Source organism: Merops nubicus, unplaced genomic scaffold, assembly GCF_000691845.1.
Source record: "Merops nubicus isolate BGI_N331 unplaced genomic scaffold, ASM69184v1 scaffold2316, whole genome shotgun sequence".
Taxonomy (NCBI): domain Eukaryota; kingdom Metazoa; phylum Chordata; class Aves; order Coraciiformes; family Meropidae; genus Merops; species Merops nubicus.
This window is the reverse complement of record NW_008612817.1, coordinates 66,983-87,024: the sequence shown is the minus strand read 5'-3', so window position 1 is coordinate 87,024 and position 20,042 is coordinate 66,983. Positions and strand designations below refer to the sequence as shown.

Below are 20,042 nucleotides of genomic sequence, written 5' to 3'. Positions count from 1 at the left end.
AGTGGCATAAGTTCCTGTGCCTCACAGGGATAGAGTATTTTGTTCACTTTTGTAGTCAAAATTGACATTTTACCTTAATCCCTTCAGGCAGAGTTTATTTACAACAGTCATCATCACTTACTCTCCATAATATGGTTTGATGCAAAATTTGGTGCATAAATTAAACCCTGATGTAAAATGGAACATGGCTTTTTTCTGTAATAAAACTTCATTTTGAGCTGTCAGACAGAAACTATTATGCTTGAAGACAGCAGTTACTGTGGTAATACTTACTTCTCTTAGGAGACACAGGAAGATCCAGGAGACAGTTTGTACCCACCAGAGGCCAGTGGCGGGGTGCTCATTGCTGACTTTCACTTAGGTGTTTGCAGGCAGATTGGCCAGAATATCACAGAGACCTCCTAAAGTTGATTCTGTGGTTTGTACTGTCATTATTTCTAAAGTGATGGGCTACCTTCAGACTGACTGTCTTGCAGGAGTGACACACATGTCCTTCATTCCTGTGCCTCTTTCCCAAATATCTCTTGCTTTCCCATGTCTGGATGCCACAACAAATTTTGAGTGTTACTGAAAAGTAATATTTCTGTTAATAGATAATGAAGTACTAAGGAAGCAATGTTCATTGAATGTAACTTTGTGCTCTAATTGCTCACAACTATGTGTTAGAAAGTTTATTTTGAAGTATGAACACAAAGCAATTGAAGAAAAGGTATTGCTCTTCCTTAAGGATACTGCTTTTACACACATTGTAAAAGTCAGTTATAAATTTTGAGTTGATAAAGCAACACAGATAGCTTAGAATTAAAATGGTAACTTAAAATGACCAACTAAAATTAATTTCTTAGAAAACTTTCTCCTGGGAAGTTAGTCATAAAAAATGTCAATTTTTTTTTAGAGTAAGGGGTATTTGTATGTATTTAAAAGTCTTATCTGTTGTTTTCTGTACGCTGCATCTTTAAATGTAGATATACCTTTTCTTGTGTAATGCATTGTTAAAATGAATTATAATTTCTGGGCCAAATTTAGCATGTGGTGATACCCAAGCCTCAGCTGCCACCTGAATGAGCTGCTGGTACAGGAATTGCTGGTCTGAATGGCAACCACTTTGTCACTCTGACATTACAATGTCTTATACCACATCACTCAGTGCCTGTTAGCATCTTTATCCATCTCTGTCCTGGAATTTGGCAGTGTGCAATTAGAATTTCTTTTTTGCCCACTGCCATCTCTGAAAGCCTCCATCTGCCTGCCGGGTGTGTGGGTTCCACAGGGTGGTGTTACGGGAATCCTGACTTCTGCAGCTCTGTACGGGAGTGAAGGCAGTAAGTGAGGCATTGCACCTGACTGATTCTTTGTCCCAACAGAAAAAAATGTTCAAAAGCCAACCAGCTTCATCCAGGTTGAGCCAAAAATGATGTGATTTTTCTCCCCTGAGGAGGTGAAAAGTCATAAAATAGATATACCTTATTCAACCTGAAAATAATACTTCATTCTGGAGAAGAAAATAAAACCAAAGTGAATGAAAAGCTAACTCTCATGAGTTAAAATCACTCTTATTCCTTGTGGATTGAGAGAATAGACCATTCTCTGGGCCTTGAAGATTCAATTTGTATTCTGTCTGCCCAATGAGAGATCAGAGCCATCACCACTAGGTTGGAGTCTTCCTATGTTGTGTCATCCATGGTAGTAACCACAGTTGTCTGGGATGCTCTCCAAGTATCCTGTACCAGTGGGAATGGCCCTGACAGAGACTCTGCTCCAGGCTGTTCCCAGGTCCAATGGTTACAGGGTTTGCCCTATCAGTCTGGGTGCCTGACTTGGGCATCAGAGAGCATGTTCCCCTGCCTGTCAGGTACTGCTGCCCCTGTGCCAATTCACATTCACCCAAAATCTCTGGTCTGGTTTTAGCAGATGTGTACTATTTTTTTAATGGGTCTAAGAGAGATCTTAAACAGAAATATGTATTTTGTTTTCCTATTTCTTCATCTGAGACTGAGCACGAGTTCTCTGATTTAATCTGACCTTTTAAATGCATAAAAGGTGCTGGAGCGGGTGCAGAGAAGGGCAATGAGGCTGGTGAGAGGGCTGGAAAACATGTCTTATGGAGACCAGTTGAGGGAACTGGGGTGGTTTATTCTGGAGAAGAGGAGACTGAGAGGAGACCTTATTGCTCTCTACAACTATGTAAAAGGAGGTTGTAGTGAGGCTGGTGCTGGTCCCTTCTCCCAAATTACTGATGATAGGACGAGGGAAATGGCGCTGAGTTGCACCAGGGAAGATTCAATTAGATATTAGGAAGAATTTCTTCACTGAGAGAGTGGTTAGACACTGGAATAGGCTGCCCAGGGAGGTGGTGGAGTCATCATCCCTGGAGGAGTTCAAAAACTGAGTAGATGTGGCACTATGATCAAGTGGTTAGGGAAATTAGGAGGACAGTTGGACTTGATGAACCTGGAAGTCCTTTCCAACCACAGTGATTCTATGATTCTATGATAATACACTTCTATCTGTATTGTGGGTTTGGGGAATCTGGTTTAAAATAAGTTATGTTCAGGTATTCTGAAAACACATATCCACCAAAGAATGTAATTTTTCAATTTCAGCCATTTTCTGATTCTTGTGCCCCACACTCTTAAGTAATCCCACGAGTCGTTTCAGTACAACAGATGACTTCTGCAAATATAGCTACCAGTTTCTGCTGTGTTTTTTCTTTCCATCAACTGCAAAGCTGCTGTAGAAGCTACACAAAATAGATATCAGTATCTCATGAATAGGAAGGAATTGTATTTTCTTGGGTCCACTGAAAAAAATGTAACTACAGCAGGTACTTCACTAGTTGATACTAATGTGTTGTGGGTTTTTTTTGTTTGTTTGTTTGTTTCTGTTTTCTTTATAGGCTTTGGCTCATCTGCACTTAATAGATTATATAGGAGAGCAGACAGCTTTGTTAATAAAGGTACATTTAAAATATTTACTTTTTTTAACAATTAAGGAAAATAGTTTTACTCCAATAGAATAATGAATAATACTTTCCCTCTGAATTTAATACTAAAGATTGCATTCCTGCATCAGCAATATCAAGAAAGTATGTCACACTTTGGCATGTGTGATATTTAATTTGTATGTATCTGTCCACAGCCAGAATAAACATAGCCAGTAGCAAAAGAGGTGAAGCCTGTTTTGTAGTCAAAGGTGGAAAAAAATATTAACAGCTAAAAGTGAAAATTCACAGTTGCACGATGTATTTCTTGTATAAAATCTAATTATGGGTATTAGAAATATCAGTATTTGTATTTCTATTTGTTCAAATTTTCTTTGAAGAAGAATAGTAGTTATGTTACTGAACGCTGGGCTGGCTTAAGGTGCTTTTCCTACCTCAGAGCCTAAAGGAATAATAAATGTTGATGAATTAAAACAGTGAAGAACGTGCAATTATGCCACAGAGAAGCTCTGATCTCATCAAAGTTGTAAATTAATATCTCCCAACTCCAGGTGGTTCCTGAGGACCAGCGCTTGGCCGTGGCCATCATTTTGGTGCTCTGGGTGTCTGCTCTGGCCTCCTCCGTGATTGACAATATTCCCTTCACAGCTACAATGGTAGGGCCTGTGAAGCACTTGCACGTCCTCCTGCAAGTGCTGACAAGGGAGCTGAGCTTGCTGACTACTAATTGCTTTTCTTTTTTGATCTCTGCTGTGTTGTAGCTTATACTCTCAGATTGAATTATTATTACAAGCTTATTCATACTCTTTAGGCATCTAACTGGCCATTGCTACCAGCAGCTGCAGTTAGCTGTGGAACTAACTAGAGGCACTGTTTTGGCTGCATTTTTGGACTTTCTCCCTTATATCCACATCCATAGCTGAAAAGTAAAATTGTCTTTTTGATGGCAACTCACTACCCATCTGCTATCAATGTTTTCCCTTTATATGCTGTGTAGTTATGCTAATGGGGTTTTTTTAAGTGAATCTTTTATTGCTACCTTGCTTATGTAATTAGTTTAAAAAGCAGCAAATAATGTTAAGTATAACAAATATTATCAGCATTTGAGTTTTAATATAAAAAATAGTATCAAATTATAAGAAATTAAGACATGATCAGACAGGTTTATTCAATCAAGTTCTTTGTTTAAAGTGCAATAATCCCTTCATTATGCTGTAGGAATGACTCATGTTACAGCTTGTTCTCAGTGTTATTTTTTGGGTCTTTTTTCTTCAGTTGTTATTGGATGGTCGTGTTTATCCTTTACCTGTGTCAAGGTTTAAGAGATTTCTTTGAGGGCATATGACAGATTAGACAGTTTTATGACTGCTCAATATGTTAATGTGATATGCTCGTTTCATTGCTCTGGTTTATCTGGATTAATCTGGAATTACATTGATTTACCAATAACAGACTACAAACCAGGGATGAAGGGAAAGACTGGTTCAGGATGAGTCAAATCCCAGCAAACACTTGAGGACTATCAAGTAAAAATGCAAAAGTCTTAGCTTAGAAGGTTTTGCCTCATATCCAGCTAGTCTATGAAATTTGGTTTAGAGCAATACCAAAAAGCACCATCACACACATTGACCAAATGGTCTTTTACAGGTTTTGAAAGGAAACCTCTTCTAAAGGAATATATTTTGGAGGAACTGGACTGAAATACAGGAATATTTTATGATGCCTGAAAACCACTTAGTTTGTGTCTTTGAGAGACACAAATACAGATAGACAGGAAAGAAACCTTGCCAACATTTTGGACATCTAAATTGTATATATTTTTCATTGTGTTCTGGGCTAAACCTAAGAGTCAGTTACAGTTCTTTTTTTTCTTTAAAAATAGATGGAGAGAGGAGGCAGGAAGAAAGAAAAATGCAGGTGTATTATGTAAATGTAAAGCCAGCCATTAGCTGAGGTGTTAAGACAGTAATTTGTTATATGACAGACTAAAGTTGAGACTAGCCCAGTGAATGAGCTTGCACTTGGGTCTTTGTCATTCTACATTAGAAAATACTGACAGAAAATTCCTAAGTAACTACGTCCCAAGTTCTTACTTAATATTGTATAAATTCATTTTTTTCTTCTTTGACACTTGGTTCCTAGCATTAAAAAAAGCAATATTTGGTTTTGGAAGGCTATTTATGTCTATGTATGTTGAAGTTCTGAACTTCTCATGAGGAGTATTACATATATTGAACATACCTAGGCAAAATGTAGAATGGCTTTTTGCTAATTAGTGTCTGAGTGGTTGTATGTGATAAATACACAGTGCAACAGGTATTTCTAGATCTCCTTTTACATATTGACTTGCTATTTACAGTATCAAGTTGCAATTTTTAATCGCAGATAACCACACACACAGCAAATTCACTTGTTCAGCCACATTGTTCATTCACAAATTCACACAGTCAACCAGAGGGAGCAAGAGCTTCGAGGTCAGCCTCAAGCATGTACTGAGAAGCAGCAGATCATCCTGACATGCTGCTTTCTATGCATTAGTTTGGTTTCATATCCCTTAGTGACACAGGAGCATGGGGTACGTGCTGTGTGGGAGCCATGAATGATCCTGTCCTTTCCTGGCAAAAGGCTCCAGCTTCACAGCTGAGCCTATACTTGTAATAATGGAAGACAAACATACTGAGTTCTTTCAAAGCTCCAGGATCTCCTTCACTGGTGAACAAATGTCTGCATGACAATGGGGCAATATCTTTTGTGATTTTTGTAGTCATAGCCTTGATAGAACAGGTACTGGGTAATAATAATAATAATAGTAATCATCCCCATCATCATCATCTCCTATTACATCATGTTACTAGCTCATGAAAAAGTAGCCCATACAATTGATGTGTGAGCATTTTGACCCAGGACCTACCTGAGAAATGGAAGAAATATGGAGTTGCACTATAGCCTGAGATATGACTTGTGAGGCACATAGCTGGAGGGAAAGAAAAAAAACCTGCAAATAGCCATGTAACTGTGATATTGTCTCTCCTGAGAACAAAATCAAGGTGAAGTATGGTTGTCCAAATTTTCATTTCAGTTTCTTTCTTTGTACTAGAAGGATAATGACTTGCTTTGTGTGTAGGAAAAAAAAAAAAAGTGAATGCTTAATAAATGGATCTGGAGACAAAAAAAAAAATCACTTTATCTCTGTTTGTATAAGGTAGACTAGTCCATTTTAAGTTTCAGATTTGACAGCATTAAAATTTATAGCTGACTCATTCTTCCTGTAACAGGATGTCAAACGAGGAAGCTGTAGACCTGTATTTTAAAATTTTTTTTTAAAAAATTATTTAAAATATTAATATATCTGAGCCAGTTTACAAAGAATTCTGGGGAATAAGTCATTTTATGAACTGAAATAATGAAAACAGATAAGGATAATTTTTTCCTAGCAGTATTTTCAAGAGTTTCTGAGTATCTATTTAGACAAATTAGGATTCCTGCTTATCCTAAAACCTAAACACAATACATTAACTTCAGTCTTAAGAATAAAACCTGATTTTTTTCGTATTTTAAATATTTTCAGCAGCCTTCATCACCAGTGTCATGGGGAAGAATTCTCTGCTACTAAAAATTTCTGAAATTACAAAAATCAGATTAGATTATTATTTCAAGTACCTTACCCTGAAAATACGTTTTCAGTACAACCCCATTGTTGTTGTCAGATTCTTCTTTGCTCTGGAGACAAGAGAAGATCTGGTATAACTTCACCATCAAAAGTGTCAATACCTTATGGAATTCATGTACAGAGGTCACTAAACTGAAATCTCCACAAAGAGCTCAGAATACAGCAAGTATTTTATATTTACAGAGGATGCTGTAGGAACATAATCATGTACATGAGATGGTGGATTGAGTTTCTGAGGGCACTTAGCTCATCATAGGATGATTACTTTTACTGTTTCTTTCTTGGTGAAATTCTGTTTGTGTTAGAATAAAATAAAGTGTCAGAGCTCCACAAAGATAAAGCAGTCTTCAGAGTATTTTCCAATTGCTTGTTACATTTAATTTGTCCTGAAAGGAAGGGTCATGAACTGCCCCAAAACCAAATGAGGAGACTGAAGCTTGCTTGATGAGCTGTAATCCCAGGATTTTTACTTTCTCTTTAAGCACTGGAAAGCAAAGATCCTGCTACCTAGTTAAACACATCTTTATAGGAATGAATGTTTATGGCATTTCATTACATAAGCATTCCTGGCAGTCAGGATAGTTGTCTGCAAGCGAAAGGAAGATCAGTCATTTCTTGTCAATACATAAAAAATACACTATAGCAAAGTGGTTTAGAATTATAGTATACAATAGACTATTTCAGTTGGAAGGGACCTATGATGATCAGATAGTCCAACTGCCTGATCAATTCAGGGCTGACCAAAAGTTAAAGCATGTTATTAAGGGCATTCTCCAAATGCCTCTTAAACACAGAAAAGCTTGGGGTGTTGACCACCTCCATAGGAAGCCTGTTCCAGTGTTTGACCACTCTCTCAGTAAAGAAATGCTTCCTAATGTCCAGTCTGAACCTCCTCTGGTGCAGCTTTGATCCATTCCCATGTATCTTGTCACTGGATCCCAGGGAGAAGGGATCAGCATCCCCCTCTCCATGTCCCCTCCTCTGGAAACTGTAGGAAGCAATGAGGTGCCACTCAGGCTCCTTTCCTCCAAGCTGGACAAGCCCAAAGTCCCTAGCCTCTCCTTGTAGGACATTCCTTCCAGCCTTTTCACCAACTTTGTTACCCTCTTCTGGGCACATTCAAGGACCTCCATATCCATCTTGAATTTGAGGCCCAGAACTGCATGTAGTACTCAAGGTGAGCCTGCACCAGTGCTGAATACAGTGGGGTAATCACCTCTTTTGGGTGGCTGGTTACACTGTGTTTGATGCACCCCCAGATGCAGTTTGGCTACCAGGGCACACTGCTGACTCCTACCGAGCCTACTGCCAACCAGCACCCCAGGTTCCTTTCTGTAGGACTGCTCTCCAGCCACTCCTCTCCCAATTTATACTCGTGCCCAGAATTAGTTCATTTTAGATGCAGAATCTGGTATTTGGACTTCCTAAATATCGTCCCATTAGTCATTGCCCAATGCTTCAATCTAGCTATATCACTCTGCGAGGTCTCCTGTCCCTCAAGAGAGTCAGCAACACCTCCTAGTTTGATATCATCAGCAAACATGCTAATGGTCCATTCAAATCCTGTATCCAGATTGTTGATAAATATGTTAAGCAGAGTCTAGCCTAGAATTGAAGCCTGAGGGAGACTGCTTGTGACCCATCAGCAGCCAGCTGTAGCCCCATTCTCTAAAACTATTTCAGCTCTTCCATTCAGCCAGTTCTTTACTCAGTGCACCATGAACCTTCTCATCTCTCAGTTGGAAAGCATGTCCAGAAGGATGCTGCAAGGGACAGTATCAAATGCCTTACTAAAATCCAGAAAAACTACATCCACTGCCTTCCCTTCCTCCACTAGACAGGGAATTTTATCATGGAAGGGCAGCAGATTAGTTAAACAGGACTTTCCTTTTTTCCAACATACTTTCTAATGTACATTGACTGTGACTGGTGTTTGCATTATTCTTTAAATTCTTTAAGTGTCTTTCAATAGAATTCAGCATACTCTTCAAAAATTTTCCAGGAACTGAGGTTAGACTAACAGTTCTGTAGTTCCTTGGGTCTTCCCTCATGCCTTTTTAGTGGATTGGGATACCATTGGATAGCTTCCATCTATCAGGGACCTCCCAAGACCTTTGGGAGATGATCGAGAGAGGTCCTGCCATAACATTCAGCTGATACAACTGGTCCCTTACAATTTCAGTATTTAAATTTTGAGTTTGAGATATACTTTGTGGGGAAAACATGAGTATGTAAAAGATTATGTTGCCAGCAGCAAATCTAATATATATGTCTATGTACATATGTATGTTACACACACACAGACACATCCCCCCACACCTGGGAGCTGCTTAAAAGATATCCACAAAACATTCTGTGCATAAGCAATTCATAAATCAGGAACTTAGTTATTATATCTCACACATTTTAATTCTTGAATGACAAGGGTTTTTTTTTTTTTTTTTTTTTATGTTGGATATCCAGCTCTTTTTGTCTAAGGATAAGTATGGTGAAACATTTAGTGGTGCTCTATGTGTCCTTCTATTAATCCTCTGACACTTCTTCTCTTTTTTCAATAGATTAAACTCACCATGAGATTCCTTGGCAGGCAGAATTACTCATTTTTAAGGCCTTCATTTTCCTAGTATTGTTATTTATATAGCCACAGATCTCTGCCCTTAGAATGTTAGATGACATGATTTTATTACCAATATGCTCTTTAGATTAACTCACATATTTTATCAGCTGTATATGCTGGAGCCATCTGTTCATACTTTTCTTTTATTACTGGAACTATAAATGTAGCCCTAGTAAATGCCTACTTTAGCTGAGTTTAAATACTATTTCCTCAATATAGGGTAACAAACAATTTCCATTAACCACCTGGCTTGCAAGGTGACTTAGTCAATGACAGATCTTTCATAGAATTGTAGAATTGTTTTGGCTGGAAGAGACCTTTTAAGACCATTGAGTCAAACCATTAACCTAGTGCTGCCAGGTCACCACTAAACCACATCCTCAAGTGCAACATCTGTATGTCCTTTAAATATTTCCAAGGATGATGACTCCACTACTTCCCTGGACAACCCTTCACAACCCTTTCTATGAAAACAAATTTCCTAATATTCAACCTAAACCTCCTCTGGTGCAACTAGAGGCCATTTCCTCTTGTCTTATTGCTTGTTACATGGGAGATGAGACCAGCACGCACTCACTACAACTTCCTTTCAGGTGGTTGTAGAGTGTTGAGGTCTTCCCTGAGTCTCCTTTACTCCAGGCTAAACAACCCCAGTTCCCCTGGCCAGTCCTCATAAGACTTGTTCTCTAGACCCTTCATCAGCTTCGTTGCCCTTCTTTGGACTTGCTGTTGCACCTCAATGTCTTTCTTGTAGCGAGGGGTCCAAAGCTGAACACAGTACTCAAGGTGTGGGCTCACCAGTTCTGAGTACAGAGACACAATCACTTCCCTAGTCCTGCTGCCCACACTATTTCTGATACAAGCCAGGATGTTGTTGGCCTTCTTGGCCACATGGGCACATCAATGGCTCGTATTCAGCTGGCTGTCAATCAATACTTTGAAGTTCTTTTCTGCCAGGCAGCTTTCCAGCCACTCTTCCCCAAGACTGTAGCATTGCCTGGGGTTGTTGTGACCCAAGTTCGGGACTGGGCAATTTGCCTTGTTGAATCTCATGCCACTGGCCTCAGCCCATTGATCCAGCCTGTCCACATGCCCCTGTAGAGCCTCCCTATCCTCAGGCACATCAACACCCACTGAACATGGTGTCACCTGCAGACTTACTGAAGGTGCACTCAATCCCTTCACCCAGATCATAGACAAAAATATTAGACAGAAGTGGCACCAATACTGAGCCCAGTGGAACACCACTTGTGACCACCCACCAAGTGGATTTAACTCCATTCACCACCACTCTCTGATTCTGTTTCATATGTATCTCATGTTTTCAGTGCCAGTGGATCTTCTTTTCCTTCTGCTCTACCAGTTTTCTGTCTTGCATTTCAGTGCATGATAAAAGTGTAAGACTGGGCCATAGCTGTCTGCAGAGACAATTTGGGAAACTACAAATATATTGTTTTCTATTAATGTATATTCTCTACAGTTCTCACATTTTTTTCACTGGTTAAGAATCTCTCAATTTTTTCTTTTTCAAAGCCTTAATTTAAAGCAAAAATTGATCTTCCGTTCTTTTTGATTTTTTTTCATTTGGCTTAGATTTGCAGGGTATTAGAGAGCTGAGAGGGATAAGAAGAAACTGTTCTGCAGAATCATATTTTTCGAGTCCACATTAAATTCTAATATTATGAATTGTTAATAGATGATATTTTCTAGTGAAGATGGATAATTTATAACAGTTATAAAATTCCATTCAATTTTTAAAAGTTTGCAATGCTGTTTTAAGATTTAAAACAGTGTAAAAGAAGAAAATATCACTGGTTTCTTCTCACAAGTAACTAGTGACAGGACAAGATGGAATGGCCTCAAGCTGCACCAGGGGAGGTTTAGACTGGACATTAGGAAGAGCTCTTTCACTGAAAGGGTTGTGAGGCACTGGAATGTGCTGCCCGGGGAGGTGGTTGAGTCACCATCCATGGATGTGTTTAAAAGCTGTGTAGATGTGGTGCTTGGGGACATGGCTTAGAGGTGGATTTGGTAGAGTAGGGTTAATGGTTGGACTTGATGATTTTAGAGGACTTTTCCAACCAAAGTGATTCCATGATTCTATGGAATTTCTATTTTTATTCTTTTTCTATTTGTGACATACCCTGTGTATTTCCACAGTATATAGTACAAACAAACATTTCCTTCATAAGGGTTGATTTTGATTGCAATAGTTCTATAGACAAACATGGCAACATCTGTAGACACTAGCACTGTTCTTTGTGCATCAGCTTACCTCCTGTATATATAATACATATAACACCCTATACAGATTCAAGAGTAATGGCTATCTCCTTTCTGTATCAAGTGGATGAGGACATTGTTTTTTTTTGTTTTTTTTTTTTTTCCATGTAGATTATTTATTACAGTTGCATTTTTCTATTTTAATACCTGGAGTCATACTGTCTTGCAATGAATGAGTGAGAGGGATCTGGGCTTTGCTCTATTAATCTACATCACTCATATTATCTAAATCCTGCCAATCAAGCAGCAATGTGGGGTGCTTCAATATCACAATTTCCAGCAAAATTAGGAAGTTTTCAAGAAACTAGTCAGATAGAGATTTATCCTGGTAAGACTGTTGAAATAAAGAGTATAAGAAATGAAAGCTATTTTCTTCTTAAGACATTATTTTTCTCCTAATATTGTTAAGGGTGCTGTTTATATAATCTTAAGAGGAAATAATGAAGGAAATGCGAAGCTTTATAGGCTTTAGATTTTACTTTTTTTCCTCTTTTGAGTGGTAGCTTTTTGTAAAACTATGAAATAATCTGCATTCCAAATAAGTTAAATGAATATGAAAAAGATATTTGTATAATATGTGTCATAGACAACTATGCCCCAGTTTGCAAAGTATCTGAGCTTGGGGTGCTTTGGATGCTATTGTAAGAATCTGAAGGAGTGATAGAACCAATTCTGTTTTTCAAAAACATTGCAAACTACAGAGAAACATTTCCTTCTAACCCTTTTCTATTTTACGTATCTGTCTTTAGCATTCAGATTGATCACAACAGTAGATGAAGCTGAGGTTTGATATATTGATCGTGCAAAAATGTTGCCAAATATATAATTGCATGAATTAACTTGACAAAAAATGCTAAATGTGATTTTGGGGAGAAAACAGAGAGGTATGTTCATTTGTAACTGACTTTCTGCATGATCCCTATGTATTTAAAATGCAAACTCTCAAGCAATAAGAAGTGTCAAATGGCTAGAACTGCTTTGTAATATTTCTTGAAGAGTTTTTGCTGATGATCAAGTTTCTTAATTCTTGAAGTGTTTTTTTTGAGCAGGAAATTTCTTGGAATGGAAATTAGGACAATCTGTTTACATTATGTCTGCTTTTGGATCAAAAGAAGTAGACACCAGTGATTTTTAGAGACTCTACCATGTAGTTGCCACACAGTATCCATAGTATTCACAAAAAAATTGGTGCATGTGGTGGAGCAACTAAATATTTCCATCTGAAACACTAGAAATTTAACTGAATGTTTTGCATTGATTTTTCATCTGGTTGTTCAAAAACTGAAACTCAGATGCAGCATTCCTTGTTAAAAATAGTTCTTATTTTAAAAAGATATATGCATATCTAACAAACTTAACTTCAGGCATGTGTCAGATGACTTCCATTCCTTTTTGAGTTGTTACTGTTACTCTTTGGTAGAGATTAGTTCCTTTAAATAGGGAAAACATTCAGAGTTGAGTGTATACAAATATGTATTGCTGAGGCATGTTTCGTTGTGTGTCCCTTGCTACAAAACCAGGCTTTTATGAGGACAGAGATTCCTTATCTAGCCCTACTGTTTGCTAACGCACTTAGGAGCATGACATCACTGATGATAATGTTAAGGTAGATAATTAAATATTATGAAGCTTTCTAGAAAAAAATCACACTTTTTCAGAGTGGAAAAGGAGCAATCTTATGTAAGGGGAGAAAAATAAAACCAGTTGGGTCAAGTGCATATTTGGCCTTTCAAATACTTTGCTGGGTTTAAAAAATGGGGAAATGATTTAAAGAAGTCCCCTTTAAAGAAATGGGGATTCAAGCACTTCACACAATTGCACTTTCTCTTGATACATTGCAATGTATCTTTGTGTTTAAAAGAAAACACAGTGAATTGAAATCTATGTTCAGCGACATTCTTCTAAGGGGTTTCTGTGTCTTCAGTCAATAGAGAATAACAGGACACTGAGAGCTCCTGACACTGAGCTCCCTCACTCAACAAAGAACAAAATTTTCTGGTTGGTGTACTATGTGCTTGTGGCTGCAAATTCCTAGCAGAGAAAGACCTTGTGGACTTTCTTCTCTGAGCTCTCTGTTTGGCTTCTTACTTCCTCTGTCCTTCACAACATTGTAATTAGGAAGAGAGCTCCTGGAGGACTGTAGGGCTCTGCTTTCTGCATGGCTCTCACCAATGGGGTGTGAAAATTGCGTTACTTGCTCTGCACTTGGGAGCTGGCTGGCAACAGCTTTAGGACTGACCTGAACAGCAAGAAAATAGGATTATCATTTTAATCTCCTCTGCTTAATCACCTTTTCTGTGCTGGGTAGGGCACACACAAGGAGGAGGCTGATTTAAAACGATGTTCCTAGTCTGCATGGTTCAGGATTGTGTCCTTCAACAAGTGAGTCACTGCAGTATGTAAGGTTACTTGCAAATAATTCTGAGCAACTAAATAATTATTTTTAGTTCTCTGGTCAAAATTATACAGTAGGAAAAAAGGTTTTATTTAGATTGAGCAAGATGGTTTATCCTGTGATTTCAGTATTTGTGTTTAAATTTTTTTTTATACTGAAACACAAACCACAGTTTGAATTGCATATCATGTTCTAGCAGTGACAGATTAAGAGGAACAAATTTTTATGGGAATAAATTAAGACTTTCATGACTGTTTTGTAGAAAAAGACAACATGTTTGTCCAGCCAACCCTTCTTCAGGCCTTAAAATAGACATAAGATATCTTCAGGCAATGTACGATTCAGGAGTAATTGTTTAGACATTAACTTAGACAAGTTAATCAATTAGAGGATTTAAGAGGGATGTTTAGCACCACTGGGAGGTGGGTAAAGGGTTGTAATTCTTCATAAAGCCTATATATTGCTTCATACCAAAAGAACCCATAGTAAAGGTGAGCATCACTCAGCCATCAAAGTGAAAACATTTTTCAGGAAGCAGCTGCTCTGTCTCTGAGATTATACTCCTTGAGAGGGATCTGTGAAATACATTCAAATGACAAATTGGAGGATTAAAAGTCATAACTATATTCACTACTGAAAAACCTGGATTTTGAGAAAACATTAATTTTAAGACATATCACAATTATTTCCCCAAATCCCTTCCTGTTTGATCTCTTGCTCTTCCACATTCCACATTTGGTTATTCTTTTTCTCTCCCTTTTGATCCCATAAACCTCTATACACATTAAACTCCAGTTAATAACATTGCCAGCTCTCCCCTTGATAATGACCTTTTCTACAGGTACTGATTACACCTTTTCAAACCAAGCACTTACACTATTAAGTTGAACTCAAATCAATTTTCCCAACTAAGGTGAAATTTATTTACTTTTGAAGGGTGTCACTGACTGAGATCTGTGGTTTTGGGCTCTGTATGAATTGCCTAATGAAGTGTATTATGTCTGCTTACAAACATCATTTCACTTTTCAGGGATTTTATTTTATTTGCTAAAGAGATTAAATGAACTTCATAAAACTTGCAAATATTTCCCATGGAACTAAATCTACATTTTCTGGTAAATATGATGTTAGAATAAATTGTAAAATAACTCAGCTCTGCATATGAATTCAGAAGCCCACCACATTGATCTTTTTCAGTTTTTCCCTAACAGATCAGACACTTGATTATAACAAAAGTTCAGGAATTTTTTAGTTAGTGACATATGATCTGCAGTCATCTTGATTGTGAAGTTCTGGGCGTCACTTACAGCTGTCTCCAGCAAGAAGAAAGAATCAGCTCTGTCCTTTAAGGTTCAAGAAATGGAGGAGGAATTGGTTTATAGTCACTGTCAGTTCCCTGTTGAGCTAGAGGGTTCTGAGAAGATGCACTCATTACCTTAAGAGAGCCTCAGTGCCTGTGTCAGTCTCGGCCTAATGTTGCCAATACCTTCACCATGGCTTGTGAGACTAGCACAGCCACTGGGAAAAAATGAACAAAGATCAAGAATATGATACAAAGATACTAATTAATAAAAATAAAATTGAAGGAATCCCCCAAGTTATTCTTTGGACTTGCTGGTGCTTTTAGTTCCTTACTTAAATGTATTTTATTTCTGTTGTGCCGATGGTTGGATCATTTCTCCTGAATCTCTTTTTCTTTTCTTATTAAACCACAGATTCCTGTGCTTCTCAACCTGAGCAAAGATCCTGATGTTAACTTACCTATGAAACCATTAATATTTTCTTTGGCCATGGGTGCATGCCTTGGAGGTAAGAGTTTCTGTGAGAAAGCTGACATAAGGTAATAACTATGCAATTATGACATGTCTAATCTGGCACGATAGGTTCAACGATTTATTATGCAAAGCATAGGAAGGGCCTGATCCAGCTGCTTTGGACTTCAGAGGACTCCTGGATAAGGAGCCCAATCACTGTCTGCTGCTACAATAGGACTTTTGCAGTCTGTTTGAAGACCATATCTGCATAAAGTACAGAGGCACAAAGAAGCAGTCCAGATGGTGCTTATAGGGTTCTGATCTTTTGTGAGAGAAAACACAAAGCTACATTTCACTTTCAGAACAGAGACCCATCATTGCTCATTGAAGAGATGCAGAAAGTGTATTATAGCTGAGATCTGAAGGCTTGATTCAAAGTCTACTGAAGTCACCAGGAGGTTTTCTGGCTGGCTTACAGAAATGGTTTGAGTATCCATTTGCTGACCTATTTAGCACACCTTACTCTAAGAAAAGACTTTTTGAAGTCCTTTGGGAAATGTTTCTCTAATAATGAAAGGTAATAGCCGTTCCCCTAGTGCCCATCTTGATGTTAACGGGGATTTCTTGTATTTCAGTGCATTAACACAAAACAAGCAGATGGTTTCAATATTTTTTTTGTTTTTTTTTAAAATTAAAAATGTAGCATGTATGTATTGTAGGCTCAGGATTTCCTCTCTGTTTCTTATAACAAGAAAGGAGAATAGCCATCTGGTAGTTTTTAAATAAATTTTTATATTTGATTTATTTTTTGTTTTTTACATTCTGCAAATAGCTTATGAAGGTGTTATAGCATGTTTCCAAATACAAAGTGTACTAAGTGGAATTAAAACGTATATGTTTTTAATAAGAAATAAAGTTAGTATTATTTTTACTACTGAGAATTTTAATGTTATTACATTGTATTTGGCTGTGTTTTGGTCCCTAAATATTTAGGCAGCTAGGTTAAATAAAGTTAAAATTATTTTAACTTTATATAAATGGTGTTCTGCCATGGATCCACCCCTTTTCCCTCTCCATGCACCTCCAAATAGTTTCCTTGATTTTATAGAAGTTAAAACTAAAGCCAGTTTTGTGTGTAATAGAAGTTCTGCTTTGTTTAATTAGCTAAGTGATTGTTAGTGTAAGTGACCTTAACACCTACCAAAGTTTGTAATGGTGTAATTTATAGATTGAATTGTAAGATCATGTTGCAAAGGCAAGACAAATTATATAAATTATTTGTTTGAGGAATATCTCTTTGTACTCACCATTACTTATTGTTACATTGTGTATTTAATCTGTTCCACTTTAAAACCAGTGATTTGAGTAATCGACATAGCTTTTTACAGTTGTTTACCATAAAAAATATAATCTTTCTTCACAATTTCTTAATCACCAAACATACTCTGATTTCACAAAACTTTCAGATAAAAAAAAAACAAACAAGGAATATAAAGTTGTCCAGATTATACTGACATATTCTGAGTGGGAGGCACTTCAGCAGCCTTGGAGACTTTAGAAGTCTCAGCTAATTTTCCTAAAGTATCAGTTGTCATCTTAAGCCAAATTCCTTTAATTTGATTTGTTGAAGGGCTGCTGGGATTTTAACAGAGACTTCTGTGTGTATGCAGTACAAGACAGAAGTAAAAATATAAACAGTACCGGGGAAATTATTTTAATTAAAGGCACTGGAGATCCATAGGAAGTGCCCAGGTATTAAGAAAAACTCCTTACAAATATTTGGATAAAAAGTTACATTATTATCATTATTGGCAAAAGTTTAACCCTTTAGACTGTGATCTTTTAAGATAAAGCTAAACATATCCTGAGTTATTCTGGCAAAGGTGTCATAGGAGCATTAGACTGAAAATTAATATGCTTCTGACTTTTGCATGTCAAAACAAAAAGCTAATGGACAGCAGCTTATTGTTAGAGAATTAAAAGTGTGGAAAAAATTTTGCTTTAAAAGATCTTGTAGCCACCAATGATGAGAGAAAAGTTTTGGTTTTTTTTTTTTTTTTTTTTTTTTAAATTGTATTGATGGCATTTAAAATAGTTTTCAAAAGAGAAATATTATCAGCACTGAAGTGGTGTGGTAAGGTATTTTTAGGGTAGGTTAATTGCATTGTGGAAGGGGTAGAATGCAATTATACTGTTACTGCCTGGTGCTTAAGGCAAAAAATTGGATCTTATCAATGCTTATGCAACCAAAGGAACTTGGCAATCGAGGCATTTTGTAGAAGAGTTTGATGAAATACTATATTGTAAGTACATATTTTAGTGTTAGTTGTTTACTATGTAACACAAAGCTTCAATTATAATTTGATAGTGTTACTGGGGTTCAGGGTAGGCTTATGTGTCCATGTAGGTAGTGTCAGAATCTGTGCCTGTCTTGGAAAATTCTGTGCAACATTTTGTCCTGAAAAATTTCCAGTGGGTGCAATTACTTATTTTTTTTACTGTCATAAAGTGCACAGGCAGCTGAGAGCTTGGAAGGCGATAGGATGAGAAAAGACAGTGATTTTCCTTCTTTGCTTTACCTGTTATCCTGGAAATGAAAGAAAGATTGAGTCAGTGTCAAGCAAGATGAAGGAACCTTTGCTATCATAAATGCCACATTGTTGTCATCTTTGGCAGTGCCTCCCAAAAGAGAGCTGCTGCTACTAAATTTCTCTTTCATGGCATTGAGCTCAGACATGAGTAGCTGAATGTCACACAGATGCTCCTTTCTCTTAAAATGTGCCTCTGAGAAGGTGAGAAAAGATGAAAAATACTGTTTCTTAATCAAGGAAGCTGAGGACAGTGATGGCCACGGGCAGTTCCTGGTGAGATGGTCACAATTTTAAAACCTTTGGGTCTTCCTCTGAGTTTGACAGTTCTTTTCTGTCAGAAGCTTTTTTTCTTCAGGTCAGGTCAATCTCACACAGTCAAGAAGCAAACAGTAATTTTTCAGGGAATCTGGCTAGATTTCAGAACTTAAATTAAATTATAAGTTAGGAGTCTAGCTGCCCTAGGTTTCCTGTTTGGTGATGGAGATACCAGCAGAGCCCATGGGAGCCCTTCGTGTGCACAGCTTAGTAGCTGAGAGGGGTGCCCAAAGATAAGTCAAATGAATTCAGGCCTTTAGGTCTCTGGGTTTGTAAATTCCTCTAAATTCTGAACAATCCTATTTGTTCATATCTGTTTGAGCATTAATGGTCAGGCTAAGTGGCTGGAAAAACTGTGTTGTTGGTGGGCTTTTTTATTAACTGTTTTCCAGTATTTCCATTATGTTTTGACCATGAAGGGAAAGAAAACAGGAAATTTAAAAGGAACTGAAGTAAACAAACAAGGAAGTAGCTTCATTTTTCTGTGGTGTTCTGACAAATCTGCAGCCATATTTCTTTTCCTCAAGAGAACATTAAATAAAGCTTATTCACTAATGCTTCCTATTCTGTTACGTGATGGAACTATGGTACCTCTTGAGACTGAGTTGTATGTATACCTTCCAGTAGTGTCTAGGGTATGCTGTCCTGAAAATCTGGAGGACAAATGAGGATTGCTGGCTACAGCAATTTCAGAACAAGGGGAGCTTTAATTGCACTGCTTTTATTGGCTCATGAGTTTCAAAATAATATGAATTATGGACTCAACTCAATTTGAGTAAGTGCACAGTCAGAAATCCACTTGTTAAGACTGTTCAATTGTGTAGAATTGAATTTTTTACTGAGTTTAAGAGGCTATAGCTAAGATACTATTCGAAGGGCGTTTGAACAGGTGACATTTAAAGAGCTGGTATTTACTTGTCTTTTTTTTATTTTTTTTCATAATTTATAAAAAACGTGTTTTTGAAAAAAGAAGAAAAAATATATTTGAAAGTCCCTACTTTTTGAGTTGTCAGTTGCTAGTATAGATAAGTCTGAAAAGTGTTTATCTGCTGCAGTGGTTATTTCTGTGGTTTGAAGGGGAGATTTTCTATAGTGCACTATTTTTCTTTGTATATTTTCTTGGAGGACAACACCTGAAAGTTATTGTCACATCTGCAGAAAGAGACAATCTCTAGGATGCATACAGCCCTGTTATTCTAGGCACACAATCTCAGTTGTAGGCTCTACTATAAGTAAGAAGGTAGGAGGAGGGGGCTGCTGGCATTTTTCTTCTAACCTTGCAGGGTCAAAACCCAGGTGTGAATAAAATCTGCTATCCACAGGACATTGTGCTAATTACAGCTATTAAAGGAGTGCAATCCACAGTGTAGCTAAATAGTGGGATTTCTCTCAGTGGTCCAGTGCTATAGCTTATTCTGTCTCTTGGCACCCCTCCTTAGGTTCCTGATGCAGATGGGGCCTTGCACAGTGGTGTAT

General features: G+C 37.5%; 1 protein-coding gene across 1 annotated transcript in view; it reads left to right on the top strand.

The window, feature by feature from the left end:
• OCA2 (oculocutaneous albinism II) overlaps positions 1-20,042 on the top strand; it is a 168,635-nt gene that overhangs the window by 100,752 nt on the left and 47,841 nt on the right. The window contains exons 19-21 of the mRNA XM_008941656.1: positions 2,897-2,956; positions 3,493-3,597; positions 15,622-15,715. Of these exons, the coding sequence (XP_008939904.1) occupies positions 2,897-2,956; positions 3,493-3,597; positions 15,622-15,715 (259 nt within the window). The remainder of the gene's footprint in view (positions 1-2,896; positions 2,957-3,492; positions 3,598-15,621; positions 15,716-20,042) is intronic.